At 50.7% G+C, this 12,633-nt stretch overlaps 5 protein-coding genes across 5 annotated transcripts; 4 read left to right on the top strand and 1 right to left on the bottom strand.

Moving 5' to 3' along the window:
• Positions 1–259: 259 nt before the first annotated feature.
• TRIVIDRAFT_224197 (uncharacterized protein) lies at positions 260–1,700 on the top strand (the record flags this gene model as incomplete). Its single annotated transcript, XM_014098740.1, has 3 exons — positions 260–1,235; positions 1,288–1,446; positions 1,528–1,700. 3 exons carry the CDS (start codon positions 260–262, stop codon positions 1,698–1,700), a joined length of 1,308 nt encoding a protein of 435 aa, XP_013954215.1.
• Positions 1,701–5,301: 3,601 nt separating this feature from the next.
• On the top strand, positions 5,302–7,350 carry TRIVIDRAFT_89880 (uncharacterized protein; the record flags this gene model as incomplete). Its single annotated transcript, XM_014098739.1, has 3 exons — positions 5,302–6,006; positions 6,121–6,251; positions 6,306–7,350. The coding sequence occupies 3 exons, from the start codon at positions 5,435–5,437 to the stop codon at positions 7,148–7,150; spliced, it is 1,548 nt and encodes a 515-aa protein (XP_013954214.1).
• Positions 7,351–8,102: 752 nt separating this feature from the next.
• Positions 8,103–8,825, top strand: TRIVIDRAFT_48085 (uncharacterized protein; the record flags this gene model as incomplete). Its single annotated transcript, XM_014098738.1, has 1 exon — positions 8,103–8,825. One exon carries the CDS (start codon positions 8,103–8,105, stop codon positions 8,823–8,825), a length of 723 nt encoding a protein of 240 aa, XP_013954213.1.
• Positions 8,826–9,677: 852 nt separating this feature from the next.
• On the bottom strand, positions 9,678–10,543 carry TRIVIDRAFT_48036 (uncharacterized protein; the record flags this gene model as incomplete). Its single annotated transcript, XM_014098737.1, has 2 exons — positions 9,678–9,787; positions 9,871–10,543. The coding sequence occupies 2 exons, from the start codon at positions 10,541–10,543 to the stop codon at positions 9,678–9,680; spliced, it is 783 nt and encodes a 260-aa protein (XP_013954212.1).
• Positions 10,544–11,120: 577 nt separating this feature from the next.
• TRIVIDRAFT_89877 (uncharacterized protein) lies at positions 11,121–12,550 on the top strand (the record flags this gene model as incomplete). The annotated part of the gene is made up of 2 exons (XM_014098736.1): positions 11,121–11,344; positions 11,409–12,550. The coding sequence occupies 2 exons, from the start codon at positions 11,178–11,180 to the stop codon at positions 12,310–12,312; spliced, it is 1,071 nt and encodes a 356-aa protein (XP_013954211.1).
• Positions 12,551–12,633: the final 83 nt, after the last annotated feature.

Here is a 12,633-nt window from a genome sequence, read left to right as displayed (position 1 = left end):
GAAATACAGCATTAATTTGGGTTGGCACTTTTGTGTAGAAATACTGTGTTCTAAGTGGTCGCAGAAGCTATGTTGGGCAGCAAACTTAGGTTGGGCATCCGGGAATGGGCAAGTGTAGGAACTAGGTCGACGGGCTGCATGAAAAGCCTCAAATAGCTCAACTGGTTTAACTTGATTCTGCGTTGTTATCTTTAACGACGTGTCAAACACCAATTTGAGTCATCTCTTCTACAAGAAAAGTTATACCAGCCGAAACGCTATGCACTTGATAACCAACAACCTTAATAACCTAAATCTCAACCGACGAACTTATGTTGGTTTCGGGGACGAAAATACACCAGATCACGTTCCGTTACCAGATCACGTTCCGTTACCAGATCACGTTCCGTTCTGTCCGTCAAGCAATTTCGCAACAAAATTGCATGATATTCCGCGTTATCTTTTTCGTGTTTATTCAGATACGTCTGCAGGAGAAAACGATAGCCAATGGATGAAATCCCCCGACGCGCTGAAGAACAACTTGACAGACATATTTACACGGGATGCTTCAACTATTGCTGTAACTCTCAACGAGCATCTTAGGTGGTCGAAAAAAAAATCAAACGGAGATCCTTTTATATCATGGACAACTTCGCTTCTTTTCGCAATCCAGCACGCTATCTTCAAGCATAAGAAGGAACAGGCCGAACTGAACACGATTTATCTGTGCATTATTGACACTACTGAATTTCCCGACGGAGTGTTCGTAAAAGAACTCGACCTGATCGAGGAATTTCACGACAAGGTCCCTGATAAAGACAGTCCATATAACTGGAAGAAAAGGGGGCTCAGCAGCCTCCATGAGCTGCGGAACAAGAAACATAGGACCTATTCTGGCGTTTACAACTTCGGAGAATACCTTTCACAGGGGCAGACCAACATTAATGCCCGTTCATGCACAGTGCCTTGCGATAAGATTATTAATAATCACTTGTTTGCTATTATGCCCCAATTCAGACTCGAAATGGAAGACAACACTCCATCCTTGGCAGAGGCAGTAATAAAGCTTCGAGAGCCGTACTACCACATTATGGAGCAAGGGGCAATAAATAATTCTGAATTCGCCGCGGCAAAGGCGATAGCTTTGGAATTTAAGGCGGGATGGTCTCTGCCTGTGCTAGCCAATTTACTTGCTCTGAATCCTCGTACGACTAGGGATTCCGCAAACATAGATCTGATATGGGAGCATTTTTCCGGTGCGTACACGTTCTGAAAGGACAGTGTCTTGGATTGCTAACAAAACGTCAGATAAAGAAAAATATAACTTATCGTCTAAATGTACGAATGTTGTGGCCAATGTCGATATTCCTGAGGTCTTACGCTTTGGGGACATCATTCAGGATATTAACAAAGACTACTACGCCAAGTCCGCTGCTGTCTTAGTTAGATCTATGAGAGAGACTACAGGTGCATTCTTTATCACAGATTGTCTTACAATAGTATACCAAGGCAGATTTACGAATGCTAACACTTCAATTTCTATGATAGATATTGTTCGCCGCTTTATACGCGACTCTAAAAGCAATGGAGGCCGAAAGATGCTTAGTACAGGCAACTTAGCAGATTATCTCCCTACCGTAAACCGCCATGTGCTGCCACTTATACAGAGCCTAGGAACGCTAAGCAAAATTATACAAGATCTTAAAGAAGATAAGACTTAGAAGGGCGGATTAGAGATCATATGGTACTGAACGCTTCTAGGTAACGCCATTAACATACGCGGGCTGCTGAACATATTCCCAAAAGTGTAGTTTCTGGGCTAGTAAGTAACTAGTACAATACAAATATACTCGTACTAAACGAATTAAAATTTGTTGCTTTTGAAGGTGCGTATATTAAAGGAAGCTATTTGTGCTCAATATACAGTACTCTACTCCGTAGGTGCTTACCATAAGAGTAAAGCGGGTTTCGTGGAAATCCCAGTCGGAATGATACCCGAACACGTGTTATGGTTGTAGCTGTGAGACAATACCAGGAATGGCGATCCTCATCTCCGCGGACTGTTTGCATGGTTCGTGTGGACTCGATTTGATCTCAACATTGGCTCCGTAAGATCTGTCTTGGGAACGTCGTATCCAATGGCCTGATGGGCATGGTTGATGCTACCTCGTACGAATGGCTGGCTTGGCATATAATTATAATGGTTACGATGCTTATTGTAGTCCAAAGAATAGGAGAAGAGAAAAACTTCTCTCCCTCGTGAACAAAGCACTGACCCTACCCTCTTGTACTCGTAATTTCAGACTATTGTATCCACTTCAGAACCCCAATTTCACGAGAACATGTCAAAAGCAACACTGTCCGTGCGGAGAAGTCTAGATGAATCCGCTACCCCAGCGTCTGAACTCCAATTAGCTCTTCGGCCTCAGTCCGTGCCGTCTTCCACCTGATATTATGGAGAAGGATTCTTGGCAAGAGAGCATTCAAGGAGGCCTCAATTGACAGCCCAACTCACCGACACGGAATCAAGTTGATAGATGATTGTCTTTAGAGAAAAGATATAGGGTCTTTCGGGATATCACGGAGCGAGTATCTGCGATATCCGGTCAGAATAGGGACGGCGAGTTGGGGTCAGAGGAATGAGATTTTGGCATCTCGCTAGTTCCGTGGCAAAAGACTAGAAGGCGCCAAACTTCGAAAAGATGCCGGGAAGAAATACTGGAGCCTGGAATCCCCCGCATTTGGGGTAAGAGAGCGATAGTTCATGGGGGTAACGAGAAGAAAATAGTGGCATTAGTCTGTCCGCTGGGGTCGGAATGAATCGCAAAGAAGCATGAAAAGTTGGAGAATCGGAAAGTCTATGTGCTTTGCCACGACACTTTGTTGCCAGGGTTGTTCTGTTGTGACAAATTATTGTCCATCTTCTCCATCTTGGCCAAGCCTTTACGTGCGGAGAGAACAATTCTTATCCTTCCCAGCCTCAATAAGTCGTGTTGAACGAGCGTGAATAGAAGAACAACAGCACAATACCAAGTGTCTTCGTATTAACTAGCACAAGCCCGTTGGTGGCATTGGGCCAGAAAAAAGGAAAAAAGACGGAGCGTTGCGCCACAAACATTTAAGCTTGTAATGAAGGTTGAAAGTGGCGGGAGTCGGAGAGGCCGTTTCTGGCTGTTGTTGGGCGGATCTCGCGAGAAACTCGCGTTGGGCTCCGCTCCTCAAAAAAATAACAAAAAAAAAGTCACGAGGGAAGGAAATCGTCTGATTGGAGGAGATTCGACAAGATGGCAAAAGCAGGGATTGCCGACACCCTTGCATGTGGCTGGAGGAGAAACACAAACAGTCCCTCTTATTTCTCATCACACGAGAGGGACCGCACGAGGTACCTTTTTCTTCTCTTTCGAATGAGACTGAGAGCGGGCGGACGGAAGAAATACTGGGGAGGATTAGAGCCTCGTGAGCAGCCTATGACGGGCTGTGGAAGCCATCTCGATCGTCGTCTTGCGTTTATGCTAGTGTGTATGAGTAGTAGCACAAGCACGAGTAAGCAGAGATGGTGTGTCGGCCGTGGAGAAGCGACCAACACTAGGAGCAATGCAACGCCGGGTTTTCTCCTGCGAGGAGTTTTGGCCGAGCAATGGAGGGTCAGATGCAGCTGGAGTACATGTGCTTAAACGAGTAAGAGTATAGCAGGACTTGGCTCATACAGGAGCTAGACTTGGTAGACAGCACAGACTAATAGAGAACGAGAGACTGACAATCACAAATAAACTGACTGGCTCAACCTCTGTCTTCCTTGATTGATTGCTTCGTCCATTCATTCCTCGTTCGTCCCTGCTTCTGGCGCTTATTCAAACCCGTTTGCAACAGCCGGGCCAAGACTCTTGGTACGCACTGGCACCTCACACCAACTCGCTCTAGACTCGAATCCCACAGCGCTAGCAGGGATTTGCCCTGGGGCCAGCATGGGGTTGCTAGCCGGTGTAGTTGGTTGCTGGTGTAAGAGCGAAGCCGGTAGGCTTCAGTCCGGGGTTGCATTTTCTCCAGCATATAGCCTTTCACCATGGGAGCGCTTATAAGCTTAATACTAAGGTAAACATCAATCTTAATATCGAGACGTTCGGTGAGTGGCCAGAGGCATTGCGAGGGGGGGTTGAGGGCTGGAGCCCTGTGGATTGTGATTGGACCAAGTCATACTGGTTTATCCATATCTCCTCGTAGCAGGAGTGGCTGTACATCGTACTTCTTATGGAATCAAGCCAGAAGTCTGCAGTCTTATCAGCATCGACTAATCATGCGCTACATGTACAGTCCAGGGCATGTGTCTTGAGTACCAAGTATGAGCAGCATCAGCCAAGCGAGCCGTCGTTTCGCGTATCCGCGACATTTCAGGCGTTTGCAGATCGCTCAGCCCGCTGTGCTCCCCCAGACAAACCCCATCTATTGCATCGTATTGTTGTTGTTGATCCATGACCAGCTGCCACCTCCTTGCCCCATACCATCACCATTCACATTACACGAAGCCATGTCCTTTCCCTCTCCACTCCTCCATGTTCTCCATCGCATGATGACACCCTTCTCCGAGTTCAGCCCGCCCCAGGACCAGGCTTTGAAGCCATGGCCATCTCCAAGTGCCTCGTTCTATTGCTCTTTCACTCTCTCTCCACCCATGGAACCCCGAACGTTCACTCCACGGGGTCACCCCCGCATCTCCTCATTCCGATCCCTCCCATCTGAGGCGTCTAGCCCATCTTTCCCCAGGTCTGTCGTTGCGGAAGATGGCCGTGATACCGCTAGAACATGTCTAGGCGCAGTTTGTGCTTATTCCTTACTCCGTGATTCGGGACGCCCGTCTTGCAACAAAACTGGGCCTCTGAAGAGAACACGGCGGAAGGAGGAAAACACCAGGCACATGGTCTAAAGCCATAGCGTTGTATTCTACTGCGTGCCTGTAACACCGAAATGCAAGACAGCCACTCAGAACCAAGAGAGGGGAGCGCCAAAGGCCTCGTTTGTCCAAAAGTAAACTTTAGCCCCAAGCCTTCTGGGCGGGCTGTTGGTTCCATCACAGGGTTCGGAGCAAGAGGAATCAAAGGCGTAGGAGCAATTCGGCCGGGATCCAGATCTTGGGGGGACGATCTTTTCAGCATCGTGCGTGTGTGGTATTGTCCATGCCCCATGTCGGCGTCGGAAAATGTCGTAAGACATGCATGACCCTTTTCAGCTTTTTGCCTGCTGGGTCATTGCGTTCATCTGGTATATAAATAAGGTTGTCGCACTGATCACCCTCTCGCCATGGTCCAAGCCTTCTGTTGGTTCTTGTACCACGCAAAAGTATAAGAGAGTGTACAACGCCATCGAGGCCAGCGGCTCTCATCTTATACTTTCCTCCACCCTCTGTCTTTACATACTACAGGTACATACAGCCATCTTATATTAGTAGTACCCCGGGACCATGGCGGAAAACAACGCTTCAAGGCAGAATGAGCCTGCCGACGACCTGGCCAAGGGCGTCATCGCTACGGCCAAGCAGTCGTGGAAGGATCTCTTCATCTGGAAGCAGCGCGTTGTCATCACCAACGGCTACGGCGAGACGCGGTGCGAGTGGCAAGAGCCCGACCGCTTCCAGAACCCAATCAGCCTGTTCGCCCAGCTGTCGCTCAAGGACTGGATCTTCTTCATCGTCGGATGGCTCGCCTGGACGGCCGACGCCTTCGACTTCCACGCGCTCTCGATCCAGACGGTGAAGCTGTCCAAGTACTATGACACCTCCAAGACGAATATCACGACGGCCATCACACTCACGCTGTTGCTTCGCTCTGTCGGCGCCGCCATCTTCGGTCTAGCTGGTGACAAATGGGGTCGTAAGTGGCCTATGGTCTTCAACATGCTGGTGTTGGGTGCCCTTCAGATTGCCACCATCTACAGCAAGACATTTCAGGAGTTTCTGGCGGTGCGAAGCCTTTTCGGCCTGTTTATGGGCGGCGTTTACGGCAATGCCATTGCCATGGCTCTGGAGCAGTGCCCGTGAGTATTCTTGTTTCTCTTCTTCTGTCCTCCAACTCGTCATTTCTTTTTTTGATACCGACTGCACCCTTTCTGCTTCCAGCCTCACGACACTAACATCTCTTGGCCTTCCAGATCTAACGCGCGTGGCTTGATGTCGGGCATCTTGCAGCAAGGCTACTCCATGGGCTATGTCTTGGCTGCGTGCGCCAACCTTGGCGTTGGGGGCGCCACCGACTCGTGGAAAACCGTCTTCTGGATTGGAGGTGCGTTTCCTCAAACATGATCTTTTATTGAATATCGTCTAATTATTAATACAGCTGGATTGTCCATTGGTGTCGGCTTGCTCCGCATCCCCTTCCCCGAGTCCCAGCAGTTCCTCGATGCCAAAAAGGCCGGCAAGAAGGCTTCTTCGCCCGGAGCCTTTTGGCGCGAGACTCGCACGATGTTGGCCAAGGAGTGGAAGATGTGCGTCTACTGCATCATCCTTATGACGTGGTTCAACTACTACTCGCACACGTCGCAAGACTCGTACACTACTTTCATGCTCGAGCAGAAGATGCTGGACAACGCTGGCGCTTCTCGCGCCTCGATCCTGATGAAGGCCGGCGCAGTCGTCGGAGGTACCATCATCGGATACGTCAGCCAGTTTGTTGGCCGTCGTCGCACCATGATGTTCGCTGCTCTCATGTCTGCCATCCTGATTCCTGCCTGGATCCTCCCTGAAGGTGAGCGAGCTCTCAGTGCCACCGGCTTCTTCATGCAGTTCTTCGTCCAGGGCGCCTGGGGCGTGATTCCCATCCACCTCAACGAGCTTTCTCCCCCTGCCTTCCGTTCGTCCTTCCCCGGTGTCACCTATCAGCTCGGCAACATGATCTCTTCGCCTTCAGCCCAGATCGTCAACGCCATCTCTGAGAAGACGTTTGTCACCATCTCGGGCGGTAAGAAGGCCGAGGCCTACGGTCCTACCATGGGTATTGCCACAGCCATCATCGCCACCGGTATCTTTGTCACTGTCATGGTTGGACCTGAGCGACGCGGCCGTAACTTTGAAGGCGCTGTCGCTGGTGTTGAGCAGAGCGACTCGGATGGCAAGACTATCGACGAGCCAATGGACGAGGAGAAGGGCGAAGCCCGAGTCTCGCAGGCAGAGGAGAAGAGGTAGATTTTTGTTCTTCTTTTTCGAGTTGTGATACGACGATATCTTATATCCATATGAGTCAAGGGTGTGGGAGGAGATCTATTAGTCGAATCTTCTGGCTGAGCTGAGCTGAGAATGCGACTTGCATATTGCGCTGCGAAACTATTCGATGGTTGAGCTAAGTACAACATGAATAAAATAAATAAATAAATAGTTTAGTAATTATCAACTATTGCAGCTTTCTATTCACTTTGCCATATAATTGTTGCGATGATGTGGCAGTATGCATGTACTTTTGAAACCTATTATCGTCCCCATCGTGTACCGTGTAAGAGCAGATGAGACGCTCAGTTTCTGGAGAAGTTTAGTTTTTACCATATCCAGAATCCTGAGTAATTCCAGCCCCAGTATAATTCGGTTCCTGGGCATATGCCAAAGCTGTAGATCTCCATTTGCCGTTTAAACCCTGTCATGGTGACGTCGTTTCTGAGCGCAACGCCGTCACCCATCCAAAGCCAATCAAGAACGCCTACATGTGCCGAATCTATGTACAATCACTTGATTATGATAACAAGGCTACCTTCACACGGCAGATGAAAGCATATCCTCGAAATGATCGACATGGCGTACCACCAACGCCAAGCGCGGAGTTTCTCGCCCGCCTCTAGATTTCCATCATAACCGGTTAGCAGCGTCATGATCATCATGATTCGCCACACGACCGGTTCTAGAACGGTGCCATGCGTTCAATTCGGTAAAGTCGGGTTCCGAAATAGGCATTCATTGTCCAAGGTGTTTTCAGGTTTCGTGCATCATGCCGACATCATGGATGTATGTCATGGCTCGCCACGAGATGCAGCGGAATGGATATAAATATGCCTTCACAAAGGGTCATAACTACGATGTAGTCAACTTCAAATTACACAAAAACCAAAGATTGAACTTATCATCAATCAACACAACAAAAAACACAACAATGCCTCTCTCCAACAAGAAACACAACGCCGCCCTGGCCGCTGAGCAGCAAAACCTCGCCGCGTCCGGCGCCGCAGGTGGAGCTTCCGCAAACGCCAACCTCCCCGGCCCGGCCCCGTTCACCGCCGGCCCGCATCGCCACGACATCATGAACAAGCTCGATCCCACCGTCGACAGCGGCACCGGCGGGATGCAAGTTCTCACCTCGGGCGGCCACACAAACACTGCCGCAGCCGGAGTCCCCGGCCAGCCTCTCGGACAGGCGCCCGCTGCGGGCGGCGTCATGGGCAGCAACAACCCGTACGGCGTCCAGCACAACTCCCGCATGGCGAATGCGCTGGATCCCCGCGTCGACTTCATCCAGGGCCAGCCCGGAGGCGCGAATTACTACACAAAGGGCACAAATGTCATGCCCGGAGCTGCTGCTGCGCCGCGACATGTTCCTGAGGGCACTTACGGCCCGCACAACTCCCGTCTAGCTAATGCTGCGGATCCACGAATTGACTCTGATGCAGACCGCCATCGTGTTGGAGGAGTCGGGGCTGGAGCTGGAGCCGGAACTGGAGCTGGGACGGCTTCGCGGCCTATTTACCCTCCTGGTGTGGCTGGACCAGCTCCCACGACGGCCGGGCCTCATCGACATGACATTTTGAACAAGCTGGATCCGAGTGTGGATAGTCGATCTGCCACCAATGTTGACGCTACTGGCCGCAGACTCGTCTAATTTAAACCGATAACCGATATGATTGGGAAGATGTTGATATTTGAAACGTTTCTTCCAGAATGTACACGTCTAGGATTCGGGTTTGGCTGCTGGTTGCAAGAGATACCACATGGGAATGAATGATTCAACGGCGGTTTCACTTAGGGTCTTTTCTTTACTGTCTAGTATGATATCCGAATGTATTATTACTTCTTTCGTTACGAATGATGATTGACTCAATGATATCCGTGCAAGAAAACAAAAGCTAGCGTGATATGATGACACTGGACTGTATGACACAGGGGGAACACTCTAAAGGTTTGAGCTTCAAAGGCGTAGAACTCAGGCAATAGACATCCGTTTAGATTTGTCAATGTTTGTATTAGGTTAAGAGTATTTTGTCTGCCAAATCTCGTACCAACCTGGCTTCCCCAAGTTACCACGTCCCAAACCTTGCTTGCAGCACCGCTAACGTACATCTAGAGTTCTCCCCTTTTCGTGCGAACTTATTCCTGATTCTATCCAAGAAAACGCGGCAGGCAAAACAGTAGCAGCCGAGTCGACCACCCTCCTTATTATACAGGCGCTGTCTGTAGTAGCTTAACCACCTCTATACCGACATGAAAGCATTGCATGGTTTCATTAAGAGGATTTATGGCGTCTCCTCCCGTTCAGCGGCTAGATCTTCGCTCAATCAAGTCGATTCCTTCGCTCTATCGAGGTATCAAAAGTGGCAAGGGCTATGAGCCGACATAGTCCCCCATGCTTGTGTCCCAGAGGAAGCCAAGCCCTCGCCCTTTGTCATGCACCTGCCATGTACCGTTTCGACATGAGTCCTTTTACACCGTGTTGTGCCATCTCGCTGGCCTTGACTCATTGTGCCTTTCCTCGGCTGTTGAAGATGGTGATGATGCCAAACCCCACATAGAACAGGGCCACTGGATACGCCACAAGTCCACGCATATCTCTCATTTTCCCAACAGCTAGATACGTCGTCATCAGTTAGCATATCTGTAGCTTCATATAAAGTTCATCTTTCCCCGGTTTAACACTGCGTCATACTCACCACAAAAGATGGCGCTTGATCTTGATGTTGACCAGCAAATGGCCAAAGTCGTAATGATGTATCCAGCTGTGCAATCTAGCGGCATGGCCACGCCAATCAGCGACGTGAGGACAAGTGGCAAGAAACAGTACCCCAGCACACTGGCGTTTTGGGTGAATGTAAGCGTGCTAGGCGTAACATCGGCGCCGGGGTATCCTGGAGGCGTATCCGGCGTCATTAAGCTGAGAATCATGTACAGCGCCGTCGATCCCATGAGGGCAAGGCCATAGACGTATCCAAAGTGGACCGAGCCACTGCACAGAAGAAAAGCGCCAAAGAGAACAACAAACAGCAGAGGTCCAGCCAGGTCGGAGTCGTTCATGACATGCTCCAGCCGCTCGATAGGGGAGAATGGGTTGAGCACAGCAAGCGTCTTGGCCTGCATGTGTCCAAAGTCGACGCCCAGCTCCTCTCGTAATGAAGGCTCGTTGTCATATCCTTCTGCGGAAAAGGCAGCCAGCCAGCCTGTCCTTAGGCCGCTCTGTTCGCGAAAGCCGCCGCCAGGTGGTGGTACGCCATAGCTGGTCGGGGGAGCTTGTGAGGGCGTGGCCTGGTAGGAGCCGTGGTAGAACTGGAGGTTCTCGGTTGCCGAGGGAGAAGCGGAAGCGCCGTACTGGTTGTAGTATTGCGACATTCTCGGAATTGGCGCTCGGGGGATTCTGGGTTGGAGATGGAGGGAGTGACGCGATGATGCGAATTGGAGTTGACATGTGGTTTCAAAGTGCTGGCCACTGCCTTAGGTGGCGGATTACATAAGGCGCCGATAAGCGCCGATAATGCTGCGCTGGATGTTGGTTAGGCTGCGGTTTAGCTTCTGGAAGGCTAAGAGGAGGGAGGACTTTAGTGGTTGTTTGCTACTCCGAGGTACCTGACCCTGGGAGTACTACATCAATCACGGGCCTGATATACAGCTGCACATGTATCCTAATAGGCATGATTAAAGGGGCGATTGGTTGTAGCAAACAAAGAATTCATAAGTATCTTGGTAGCAGCTTCATTAAAAAGGCCCAGCCAGACAAATACCCAATCTTACAGAGGTTACACCAGCAATTGCACGTGCCCACGGCCAGGTACACACAGGTACACGGAGCACTCCGCGTCTCCCCGCCGTCCTATCGCCCTACTGAGGGTACCTTGCATGTACCACAGCCCAGTCTTGAATCCGAAGCTCTGCTCTCCCACTTCTCCCACTATCAACACCTCCAAGCTCAAGCTCGTTCCTCTTCTCAACCCAACTTCAACACTGCATAGTCACACCAGCACTCGCCATGGCTTCCTTTGGCGAACCTCCTCCGGATGCCGGCTCCGACGTCCGCAACGAAGTCAAGAAGCCCAAGAAGAAGAAGGTCCTCCTCATGGGCAAGTCCGGCTCCGGAAAGTCGAGTATGCGCAGCATCATCTTCAGCAACTACATAGCACGCGACACTCGACGACTGTGAGTATCTCCCCCCCTGAGATCTGATATCCAGTAGCCATTGCTCACACACAAAAAACCACAGAGGCGCCACCATCGACATCGACCTCTCCCACGTCAAGTTCCTCGGCAACCTTACGCTCAACTTGTGGGACTGCGGCGGCCAGGAAGCTTTTATGGAGAACTACCTCTCCCAGCAGCGCATCCACGTCTTCTCCAACGTCGGCGTCCTCATCTACGTCTTCGACATTGAGTCGCGCGACGTCGACCGCGACCTCGCTACCTACGTCTCCATCCTCTCCGCCCTGCTGCAGTTCTCGCCCACGGCAAAGATCTACATCCTCGTCCACAAGATGGATCTCGTCGTGCCCAATGCCCGCGAGACCGTCTACGACGACCGCGTCAGGCTTGTCCGCCAAAAGACGGTCGAGTTCGTCAACTCCGTCGGCGTCGACATCAGCACCGTCGACCTGACGCCCTTTGCCACGTCCATCTGGGATCAGAGCTTGTACAAGGCCTGGGCGTCCATCATCCACGACCTGGTCCCCAACCTCGCCGTCATCGAGCGCAACCTCGCTAATCTCGGCGTTGCCATCGAGGCCGAGGAGCTCCTCCTCTTCGAGCGCACATCCTTCCTGGCTGTCTCGTCATGGACATCGCCCGAGGGCCTCCGCAACCCCACCGAGGACCGCCTCGAGCGCATGTCCAACATCATGAAGCACTTCAAGCAGAGCATCTCCCGCTTCACCGGCACGCCTCGCAATGCCGAGCAATTCATCCGCATGGAGCACAAAGCTGGTATGCGCTTCAGCCTCTTCATCCTCAAGTTTACCACAAACACCTATCTCATGGTGGTCCTGCCGCCGGGCGAGGCGCGCTTCAACGCCGCCATGCTCAACTGCCAGATTGCCATTGAGCATTTCAAATTCTTGGATACACCTGCGCCTGCGCCAGCTGTGACTGCTGCCTCGACGGCGGCAGCTGCGTAGAGTTGGGAGATTTTGGGAGACTGAGCGATGGTTTCAAGAAAAGGAAACTCTAATGACTTATGAAGCTGGTGATTTAAGGGCGTTTCGGGATAAGAATAATAATACCTTGGCTATCATCTGAGTAGTACCCACAACGTTTTGACGTTTGCCTTTTTTTGCTGTATATACTTAGAACAGTCCATAGTGCAGGATTGCGCAGAAAACCAAAGGATAGCTTTTTAATGACTGCCAAAAAGAGTTGACCAAAACGCTGCCGTCTTGAATGGATATGACTACGTCGAAAACATGAGGAGACATCAGGCTGGATTGTGATTCCATGTC

The sequence above is a fragment of the Trichoderma virens genome, assembly GCF_000170995.1.
Source record: "Trichoderma virens Gv29-8 chromosome Unknown TRIVIscaffold_81, whole genome shotgun sequence".
Taxonomy (NCBI): domain Eukaryota; kingdom Fungi; phylum Ascomycota; class Sordariomycetes; order Hypocreales; family Hypocreaceae; genus Trichoderma; species Trichoderma virens.
The sequence above is the reverse complement of the archived record's forward strand: the minus strand, read 5'-3'. Positions and strand labels throughout refer to the sequence as shown.